The following is an 11,565-nucleotide window of genomic DNA, read 5'->3' as shown; positions in this document are numbered from 1 at the left end:
CTTCCTAAGCGCAGTTCTTCTTAAGATGAAACTCTAGCATCCTTAAGAAAAATTAGTTCAATGTGACCACCTCACAAAATCAGTTTGAGTTCTACAGTCACATACAAGCGGACAATTATACAGATGAACTCACGCTTAGTAACAGTGCATTTACCAGACTTGTTAAATAAAACGGATGGATGTGTAGATGATAAAAACTAAAAAGCAACAAGCAAATAATATGCTATGTGTGCGCGGTGTTTAAATCGACTCTCAATGATTTTTCTGCCCGGGCTTTGCGTTCGGCTATCACACCTTACTTAAAAAAAATTACAAGATCTCCACAAGGACGATACTTCGCGCCCGAACGGATTGACTCCTCTATTTTTTACCAAGAGAAACATCCAAAGCGCAACATTACCTTGATTGACAGTCTAGGCTCGTCACTGTGCTCATCTCAGGTTAATAAGTATCAAAGTAAGACCAACTTAAACCTAGTAAACACGTTGTTCTCGGAAAACAGTCACCTTCATTAGGGCATTTGTAACTCGCATCATATTTCACAGACTTAGAATAAATATACTTACCGCAAGTCCTCCTTCGCCTTTATCGCCCGGCGCTCCCTAAACAAGATGAGAGACAACAATAAAATATGCGTTAATATTAAATTCGTATGGCTATTCATTTTGAAAAATGTGATATACTATTGGCAACAGATTGTTCTTATTGCGAAACCCAATTGAGTTTTAATGCTACAAAGATGTTGTAACGAGCAACGGGAGAGGCATTTGAAGAAAGCCATTTAAATTATGAAAGTTCATTTCCAAAGATTTGATCCAAAAATGTTACAAGGTGATTTTAATAGAAAGGGAAAAAAAGTTGCAAACCTTCTTGCTAGATAACTTAATTAAGAATCTTAATTAATAAGAATTTAAATATTAGCTTTTTTTACATTTTTTACAACACTTTTTAAATGTTCACTCTCAATTTGCTAATAGTTTACTATGATCCTATGATAAATAAATGTGTTGTCATATAACTAATCTAAATTAATTCAAAAGTGTCAATATCCATGTACAGAGACGCTTCCACAAATAGTTTGTAAACGATATGATAATTCATCATCCTTTGTAAGACTGAAACAAGCATAGATTAAATCAGATTAAACAGATTCTGAATTTTATTGGAGTTAGGGAACTCCACAGCAATATTCCAACAATCATGTTGCCGAATTACAGCCACTTTAGTCATCAATTATATTTTTCAATTTTATGAGGTAGCAATTAATGCATATATAACATAGTGACACAATATGACTCATATATATGGAACTTATATGTCAGCTTTACGTATGTAGCTAGGGTACTATGAAGGTGCAGCAAGCACGTAAGTTCGCAGGATTGTTATTTAGAATCATTTAAGATCTAACATTTTGCTTTATACACTGTAGTATTGCCATTCTTTCATTTATCATCATGCTACGTTTAGCCAGCTAAAAGTGTGATGCACATCACGAAGTTGCCCACGTCTGGCATGGCCACAGTATTCGTTAGGTTCATTAATAGTGTGTCTCTAGCTATATAATACGTCACTACATCCCTGTTAAATTAGTGTAGCCCTTTTCAGGACATAGGGCCCTTTTATAAAATTCGTGGGCGATCTCCCCGAATTTTTACTTTCATTTTGGGTAGATTTCCATGCGGTGGTGGAATAGACTGTTTTGGTATGTCATGGTAATAGGCATGATAGAAAAGGACAAATATCGAATCCGGCGTGCAATTTATAAAAGAAAGGGACTAAAGAGAAAGACTCTTTGGCAATCATTATACTTCCGAACTCGAAACAACGAACGGACGTACACGGGAAATAAGGACAAGCGAGTTAAGTGTCAAAGCGAAGTCCGATCGAGATGACTGGAACAACGACATTACATAAGTTTTTTTCAACGGCGAGCTAGCAGATATTCGCATTGAAAGATTGGATGGAGATATTCGAATCAGATCGACAGGTTAATTTGAATGACATGCGGCGATCTGCGAGCATAGGTACGAAATATTAACACATGGTAACTCGTTTTAAGGCTTCACTTTTAGAACACAGAGGCTGATAGCAACCAGAGATGAGTTCCATCGTCGAAAGTTGTGGACCAGAGGTACTGTGCGTTTATACCCGCGCTACGGAAACTTCCGTAGAGATGTATCTTAGAGGTATAAACCAAATAAAACAGCGAAAACGAAAATATTATGACGATGTTCGATTAAATTAGTAAGCAAAATCGGAATAATAGATTAAAATCTTTTTAAAGATTTGTCTTAAATTTTAAGAGATTTTGTTGGAAGAAAGGGAAACACTGTAAGGTGTCAACACACATTAAGACAAACTGAAAGTAGCGCAAGAGGGAGGCAAGATAAAGAAATGACTTCTAATAACTCGGAAAAGGTTAAAAGGTCAGTGCATTATTAAAAAATCCACGTTTCTTAATGGTTAGCAACTTTTACAGTAATAGGAAAGAGGAATGGGAAAAGGACTTCGTAAATTTAAAGCAGATTAGTAAGTTATCATTCCTTACGCGTCTCCATTTTCCTATTTAGAAGACTTGCTGGTACAATTAAAAAAAAGAGTTAAATAAAACTCTGTCTGTTGGTTATTGGTTAATTCTGTCTTGACTCTGCCTGTGTTAACTAAAACTAAATTATAAACTAAACTATATATATATATATATATATATATAGACAGAATTGATGGAACATTCGTGATTTTTTTGGATATAAGAGGTCCATTTTAGACTAGCGGCATCACCAACCGTATTTTTATGACGGATGGATGTCAGGGATAACATTTAGCTAAACATGTGTATTAGGAGTTCCAAGAACACTTCCTTTGTATTGATTACTGGCTCCAAGCAAATATGAGCATGTGAGGATAATGTGAAAGGTGTTAAAGAATTAATATAATGAAATAACATTAAAAAGATTGAGTATTCGATATTGCTGTTTTATATATCAGATACATAGCAGGATTCCCCGACACAGTGGATCTGCGGAAAAAATTTTCTGAAATCAGACATGACATTTAAATGAGATCCTGAGCAATCAAATGGATTCCGGATTATAAAACAAAAGGTTAATGAATATGTTCTTTCCCTGTATTTGACACAAATGCTCTTTACTCGCAGACGCTTCAAACACGAGGCTGGTAGCGATATTACTACGAATTCAATAAGAGAACTGCCAATGGCGTAAGCTTCAGGCGCATTAGGTACTATACAAAAATATTATTCTATGGAAAAAAAAGAAACATCGGCTTGTTTGAAAGCCTGTAACTTATTCAACTGAGATGTGATACCGTGCGGTATGTTGTTTTCTACGTTACTGGTTATGTCCTATAAATTATGCCAAAAATTATTAGTGTATTACCCAAGAGTGCGGGGAATTTATTATAATGTCACTGACGGCAACAGTGAAACCATTTAGCGGGAGTAAAAGTGCAACAGGTGATGAGCTGGAGCTTGAAAAAAAATGGTTACGATAAAAAACATCGGTAATTAGGAAACATGAGAACTCATCAATTACTCATGAACTAGGTAAAGTTCATGAGGTAATGTTAAGAAAAATACGAGCGCTGTTGTTACCTACAACACTAAGATATAAAGCTTTTAAGGTAGCCTATGAAAATAATCGTTAAAACTATCTGGGTAGCTATTAATGGACCAACATGTTGAAGCATTGACTAGATGTACCCGTAGTGCACAACACGATAAGGCAGCACCTGGCATTGTACCGATTCGATCCACACTATGGCCAGTGGTCCCTTAACAAGGAACATGCTACAGATATTCAAAGCCCACGTAAAACAATAAGCGTACAAAATCGAATTGGCATCGTTGCTTTAGACTAAATTGAAGTGGTAGCGAGGGGCTGTCACAACTCTACCATTTGCGCAGGAATTCCGTTCCCACCGTCTTGATAAACCACACGGTCAGACTCAATTCATAAACGGTGGACCCCAATCTGGCTAAGGCCTGTTGCAGAGAGATGAAACTGGTCCCGTATATAACTGAATCGTTAATCCTCGTTAGTCATAGTTGAAGGAAACGTTAATCTTACGTATGGGTCTGTGTTAGTGTATGTTAGTGGAAATACCGGTATTCTGGAGCTACCTCTGACGCAGTGAATGGGGCGTGTTCTTCGGGAATTAATTTTACAATATATTTTAATATTTTATAATGTGTAAAATTCCTAAAGTTTTCGGGGAGATTAAAAAGTTTACTACTGGGTAGAATCTTCATTACTCCTCCTAGAGGACTAAGCGTGTTAATTAGGCCACTAGCTGGTGTTCCTCCAACTGATCCATCATAGTCCTTAATAACTCTCGTAAATATTTCTGCCCGAACACGCCTATAACGCCTCCTAAGCGCATAACACCTCTTACGAGCATAACGGCGACCCTGTCTACGTTTACGCTGCTTAGTCCTAGTTCTTGTAAGAACACGCCTCCTAAATGCCATATTAACAGCGTCACGAATAGCTGGACCCGCAAACGGCGGATTCGCGTAGATAAAATTTCGAAAGAATCCAGGGTTTTTAACTGCTGCCCCTACAACCACTGGAACTGCATGTGCAATAGCGCTTCCTAATCCTGGTTTTCCTAACGGTCGATAACGTCTTTTAAGTAATGGTTCTTCCATGTAAGTACTGCCGATATATTTCGCAGTACGCGTCCTTGGCTGCACCAATAACAATCCTTTTACGTACTTGTAATTTAATCTTTGTTATATGTAACTTCCTGTTAACGGTCACTGGGTTTGTGATTTTCGCCAAATTTGTGATTTTTTGGCGTACTCCAAAGCTTTTTCCAGTGCCAGGATATCCGTAAACGATACATAATTTCGTTCGATGATTACGTTTAGCACCTAGTTTCAAGGTAGTTGCTAAATCTTTGATTCCACGATGAAATTTTATAAATGCCACAGGGTGCGATTCAGCAACAGCACCAATGGGATCGTCTTTATTGTCTAACAATGTATCCACCACATTATATAGGTCATTTCGCTGACCCTGAGAGTTTATACGCCCAAACTCTTCGAAATGGCCAGATTTAATACAGTATTCTCTGTTCTTTTCTTCAGAAGCTTTTGCTATTTCAATGTGAGCACGATCACTGAGTAGAGTTTTGAATCGGTCCAACGTAGAAGGTTTCTCTGTTGCAGCGTATCCCTGGAGGTGTTTTGTTCCGGTGTTAGGAGCTATCTCGTAACCCCAAATGATATATCTGAATTGGGTTACATTTTCTTTAATATTTTTCAGTTCTTCTTCAGTATAGTTATTCAATGTCCACGCGGCTCTTCTAAATCGTAGTTGTCGGGCAGCCATTTTCGTGTTTGGGCGCACAAAGTCTCTCGGGTACAGTATTACCCCGAGAGACTTCTGTGGTTAATATAGCAGGTCCCTACAGGAATGACGTCACCTCCAATTGCCCTCTCCCCTACTGGAGAGATATCCACTATATAAGTGGACGCTTTGCCTAAACAAGTAGACATGGATTACGTCAGCAATAGCGCGTATACTCTTGACGATATCATACGTGGCATGCTTAAACAAGATTATTTTATCAAAACACTTAGCTTAGAACTCAAGAGACTTAAAGGAGATCTTGTATGTGGAATAGGAAACCCAGTGACCGTTAACAGGAAGTTACATATAACAAAGATTAAATTACAAGTACGTAAAAGGATTGTTATTGGTGCAGCCAAGGACGCGTACTGCGAAATATATCGGCAGTGCTTACATGGAAGAACCATTACTTAAAAGACGTTATCGACCGTTAGGAAAACCAGGATTAGGAAGCGCTATTGCACATGCAGTTCCAGTGGTTGTAGGGGCAGCAGTTAAAAACCCTGGATTCTTTCGAAATTTTATCTACGCGAATCCACCGTTTGCGGGTCCAGCTATTCGTGACGCTGTTAATATGGCATTTAGGAGGCGTGTTCTTACAAGAGTTAGAGGCTCCCTTGAAATCTACGAATACTGGAAAGGTAAATTGGTAGGTAATCCTTAACGTTTCTCTGACGTTAGCGAATAGGATTCTACATGCTACTATAGTCGTATGATTCATCTAGATACCGTGTTATTCCTTGGGTAATGCACTCAAACTTTGCACAAGCGCATTTGGTGTTTTTATCAGCACATATAAGAAAATTTCGGAACAACGGTTCTTCTTTTCCATACCATGCCGCGACGACTGGATTTAGGAATGACAATAATTATTGCATCCCTCCATTAAAGGAAAAGCAATCTGGAAAAAAGACGTTTGTTTAACAAGACAGTTTAACACTGCGCCAGCTGTAGAATGGTCTAATTGTGTTTATTCCACATTTATTAGTTACGGGTTACCAAGTACCTAAATCTTTTGGAGGGCATAGAATTCTTTACTTGGTAGTTCACGCCCGCCAGTTGTTTGTCAGCTGGCGCTGCGAGTACAGCAAAAGTAATTGTTGGCACGGCGTGCAAGATGGTGATTTTAAACGAGCCGACATTTTTCGACGGGCTGCATAAACTGAAGAGTACAGGATGCCGATGCGCACAAGCCTTGCCATCAGTCAAGCATGGCACTGAAAAAACCTCATAAGTCATTAATCCGTTTTAGGAGTTTCACTGTAGTTTTTTTCACGGAGTAACGATTTTCTTCACAGCAATGATGCCATGACCACCTTGAGGTCTAATCCAATAAAAATGTGTTCCTGGAGTTGTTCTCCCTAGTAGAATAAACGATTATCTCTGACGTATTTTATCTTCGTCTGCGTTAATTATAATATAATTATAAATTTCCTGCCAATGACAGGAAAAGTCAACCAGGACCTGTAGGCCTTCAAAAAATAGGAGCTTCACGGTTTTTTAGCAGCACTATTTGTTACTTGGTGGCATATACACCGCCATAAAAATCCTTGAAATGCGCAAATAATAACATTGTGTTCCACAAGGCACGCGGTACGGTTTTTAACTCTATGATTGTAAAACAGTACGACTTTGCTGTTTGGATAGACAAGGTCCGGTTTCTTTTGAGCAGGACAATTTGAAACTGATTTTCAACGAGGTTTGGTGCAAGTGTTCCTGGGCGTAACCTGTGTTTTCAGCACGACCAGGACATAGTTCAAGATGTGTTCGACCTTCAGTAATAGCGGCAATTCCATCGTAGATATGAAGATATCTTAGGATCTTTTTTGAAGGTCTCAAGCAGAGGTTATTTTTCTTCACATTCTTACGATGCTGACAGAAGCTCTGTGCAGTTGTAGGCAGCCCGGCTGTCTGCACTGTCGAGACTTGTCGTAGCGGGCCGCTGGCGTTACGGACCTTAGATGCTGTATGGACCTTCCATGTACCTAAGATATCAGCGGGTACGGCAAAGCTGTGCTTAGACACATTTTGGCTTTAACCTTGTATGAACTAAGCCCTTGAGGAAGACTTCTTTCCACACTGGACGAGTTTCCGCCTCTGAAATCGCAAATTCTAAAATCATAGTAAAATGTTTTCCTGGCATCGTTTTTGTAGGAACAGTAATGCTTCTAGGAACTTCTTCAGGTAGACGATTATAAAACATGTTGCTACAATATGTTCTTATCGCTTCTCTTGGGGGATTCCTCAATGGTTAGAGAACGTTAACATAATGTCTGACCAGCAAATGGATCTGTAAATATCCCATTTTCAGTTACCCGATTTTGCCGGATAATTTGAGTTCTAAACAATAGTTGGTTGGCAATAGCCACGGTTCTCTGAAAGGCTGTACAACCTATTGGTCAAGTTTTGTGCAATTATTCTTCTAGGTGCTACAAAATGTATTAGATGATAAATCATAACCGATGGCATCGTCAAATTTCATATCCTTACGGAGGGTTATATACCATCGTCCTCACCCGATTGCACCGCGTTCAATTTTATAATGCAATAAGAAATGCAAATTGTTATATACTAATATTTTAATTTTGAAAACTTCGTCCGAAGCTTTTATAATAAAAAGCTTGCCGTCGTAATGTTCATCTGTGCACCATTTATCAAATAGCTCAATTCTGTTCAAGGTAGAATTTGACTCCTCTAAATCTAAAGAAATAGAGATTGATAAAGAGACTTCCTCACCTTTCAGTTAACGAACTTAAGTAATAATCTGAGAAAACCGAACCTAATGTATAAGAAATAGGAATAAAAAAGTAAGAAAGCACGCTCTTGCCCAGTTCAAACAAAATCATGCACTCTGAAAACCTTATAAAGTCAAATGGAAACCATTATTGTTAAGCTATGCTTTTCAAATTTTTTAATTTTTTCTATGTTGTGATCGTATACACAGATATCAGAAGTCACGCATAGACAAATCGAATCATAGCAGTTGTATACAGGTTATTGATTATATTAATCGCAAAGCATGGATGGAAGCATCAGCATTGCCTTAATAGTTGTTACGTGCTTACGTTGTTTATCGACACGTATTTATATTTCAAAGGGTTTAATGGCTGAAATAAAGAAAATGAATTGCTTTATATGAATGAATTAATTTTTTCCGCACTAAAAACACTAGTTGACGTAAACTACCTTTAAGGCTGAGTGCGTGAGAACCACTCTGAGGATACATTACGTAGACAAGTACTCGTCCAAAATGAGTAATACCGCGAAAATAACATGCGATAATAGATATGCGATTTGTACGTCTAATTCTGAAAAACGTCGGGATGAACGGTAGCCTTTGGCACGCTTTTTTCGAACACTTTTCCTTTTTTATTCTGTTACATTTTTAATTTAGCTACACATTCTAAATCTCTTGATTTTCTTTATTTTCTTTGTGTTTAGATATAAGACTTAACCGAAACACGGACCCAGATATGAACGTCCCGAATGAAAACACTTTCGACACCTCCTTCACTTCGCGCTTCATTGAGATCAAGTTTTCCCCGAAGGAGTTATATAAGAAGGTGACATTCTGGTGTCGCGTTTTCATTTACAGGTGTAGTGCACAACTCACTTCATGGCTTTGCTTTTTAAATATTACCCATATTTTTGATAAACTTTTACCAGATATACACGGCTTTGCAGGATGAGTTAACTGATATTCGATGCTCAAGCTTCACGATTGTATTTCAAAAAACCGTATCCTCATCTTGAAGCTATGAGTTCTTTTTGCTCGATATCAGAGGCTTGCTGAAATAGGATTTCGAGTATTTTTGGTACATTTTGCTCGTAATATTGCAACGAACATATGCAGCTATTCACACTGCAATCCGACTAGAGACATAGCGCGTATGTTAAACCATAGCTACAATATGCCATTTAAGGGCTATTTCAGGGGATTTGTAAAACCTAAATTTCCTCTTCAGTCGTTACTCGTCAAGCTGCCGTGTTATTTCTTGTACTACAAAATTAAATGAAGACGAAAGCAAATTCGCCTATTCTCTCTATGATTTAAAAATATGCTTGCAGCAGGGGGATTTTCGTATAATGGTGTAATCTAAAGTCGTTTATAGTTTTGGTTATCATTCAGTTTCGGTTATCATTCAGTTTCAGAAAGTACGTCGTGTGTAGTAGGCAAATGTTACATCAAGCATGAACATGTTTATTCTGGGCGTAGGGTGCTACCTTCATTCCGTCGAGCCCGGGTGGTCCCTGAAATAAAAAAAAGACATTAGATGCACTATCAATCTAAGCCAGCGAAAACGTTTGTCTATCTTCAAGTATGATCTTGTGGAGAAGAATTTTCTAAATAGTTAAAGTCAACATGCAGTTCCTCCGCATTAACCTGATCTTTTCTAACACACGGAGAATCTGTACTATTTTTTAATAAGGAATTTTAATAAGGTGGCATGATGGCTTAGACGGGTGAACCTCTGGCTGAAGAAGCCAAGGGTCGCTAGTTCGAGCCCCGCTAATGACGCATACTATACAATATTTACGATTAATTAAAAATTTAATTATCTTATATTTAGATCGATATTTAATTAACTTATATGTAGTATAGGAGTATATTGGAGTATATTTAGTGTATATTTAACGTTTAGCAGAAACGATCTAAATATAAGATAATTAACTTATATTTACATCGTTTCTCCTAGTATACCTGTACTCACACAACTGTGTATTTACATCGTTTCTCCTAGTATACCTGTACTCACACAACTGTGTGATGTGCATCACTGAAGTAGCCTTCAATAACACAGTCCTACATATCTGAGTGCCGAAAGAAAACTACTGGAATCAACTCCTACGCAAAATTGGTATGCGGGTGTTGCCCGAAATCACCTCAGACTCAAATTCGCATGTTACCTAGTTAACTAGATTAAGCTTTCTCCTGCCTTTCAGTTTATTACCAGTATGTAAATCTACAATTTAGTGGTTTTCGTAAAATTCCCCCACACGTTTTATTGAGGTAGCTTACGAGTCCGAATAGTCAAATTACTCAATTTTTTTTTGTCATATAACTTTTCGTTCAGAATCATCATCAGTACATCTACTCTCTACTCCGTCATATGAGAGGTGCCTAATATCTGCTGTATAATGATGATCAGCGTGCTGATTTCAAACTCAATTACTGTCTCAATCTGTTGGTGTTTTTCTTATTTAAGCGGCCTATTTAGCACAATCGTTTTCTCTAGGGTAGAACTATCGTCATTTTTCTCCTGTTCGTTTCTTTGATTACGCTCGAACTATTAATTTTTGCGACGTAGTACTTTTTGGTTAATAAGAATGGCTATTATTATAGGTTGTCTTAGGTATATTGTATGTATTGGTAAATTTGCTACTATTAACATCCGGGTTAGCGTGTACACTGTTAAAATCTCCGACTAGACCTAAGGTGTTTCTATAAGCGAACAAAATGTAAGATCATTAGAAAGGCAATTACCAGCCTAAAAATTTAAGGAATCTTTACTACCATACTTGTAAATTGAAATACAAGAAAACTGTCCAAAGTAAGGTCAGAAATAAAAGGGAAAAGGTAGAAAGATTATTGCAAGACAACAAAACGGAAAGAAATCAAAAGGATCAGAAATCAAGGCAAAAAAACTAAAATGTATTTTGAACTGTATGCTTACATACTGATGAGCCATAGAGATACCATGGATAATCTTGTAAATCAAGGCACGAAAAAGATACTGAAGCCCAAAAGGCAAAGTGAACAAGTGAAACAATTAGGGCAGATTTAAATGAATGTGCTACGTAATACATTCAAAGCACGTTATTATTAAAGATTATTAACGCTAAAGGTTTTATTTTTCTTCTACAATTAAATAAAATTATGATATCATTGCATATCACAGTAATTCGTTAACATTCAAGTGCTACAAAAGTTATTTTTGATGATGCGAAGACAAAAGGTAGACTTAAGCTCAAAATGTCGACGCTCTATATACTGATACCAGAAGTGAAAGGCTTGTCCTCTTAGAGCTAACTTTTGTCTGCTCTAATTTTTTGTATGTTTATAAAAATAAGTGGTGCTTGTTTCAATTAGCAATTAGCCCAGGAATTTATTGGACTAATCGCTAATAATAATAATTGCAGTTTCTATAATCTTTTGCAAGCAAAGATTTGACAACATTTCACATAGAACACA

The 11,565-nt window shown here is 37.3% G+C and overlaps 2 protein-coding genes across 27 annotated transcripts in view; one reads left to right on the top strand and one right to left on the bottom strand.

Moving 5' to 3' along the window:
* LOC111248264 (uncharacterized) overlaps positions 1-11,565 on the bottom strand; it is a 51,617-nt gene that overhangs the window by 22,513 nt on the left and 17,539 nt on the right. For 7 of the 14 annotated variants that reach the window (XR_015327493.1, XM_086988432.1, XM_086988476.1 and 4 more), the window contains exons 8-9: positions 9,597-9,623; positions 567-602 (exon numbers count right to left, since the gene is read on the bottom strand). Coding sequence is in view for 9 of the 14 variants with exons in the window: in XM_086988432.1 (XP_086844558.1) it covers positions 567-602; positions 9,597-9,623 (63 nt within the window). In the remaining 5 variants the exon portion in view is untranslated. Of the gene's footprint in view, positions 1-566; positions 603-3,911; positions 5,407-6,342; positions 7,470-9,596; positions 9,624-11,565 lie in introns of those variants that run through there. The other 7 variants (XR_015327610.1, XR_015327585.1, XR_015327622.1 and 4 more) reach the window with 3 other exon arrangements.
* Positions 5,500-11,565, top strand: part of LOC111246511 (uncharacterized) — a 31,359-nt gene continuing 25,293 nt past the window's right edge. For 10 of the 13 annotated variants that reach the window (XM_086988990.1, XM_086989327.1, XM_086989421.1 and 7 more), the window contains exons 1-2: positions 5,500-6,013; positions 8,814-8,967. In XM_086988990.1, coding sequence (XP_086845116.1) covers positions 5,767-6,013; positions 8,814-8,967 — 401 coding nt within the window. In that variant the 5' untranslated portion in view covers positions 5,500-5,766. The remainder of the gene's footprint in view (positions 6,014-8,813; positions 8,968-11,565) is intronic. The other 3 variants (XM_086989373.1, XM_086989482.1, XM_086989549.1) reach the window with 2 other exon arrangements.

The sequence above is a fragment of the Varroa destructor genome, unplaced genomic scaffold (genome assembly GCF_002443255.2).
Source record: "Varroa destructor unplaced genomic scaffold, Vdes_3.0 BEIS01000001.1, whole genome shotgun sequence".
Classification (NCBI taxonomy): domain Eukaryota; kingdom Metazoa; phylum Arthropoda; class Arachnida; order Mesostigmata; family Varroidae; genus Varroa; species Varroa destructor.
This window is presented reverse-complemented; position numbering and strand designations above follow the sequence as displayed.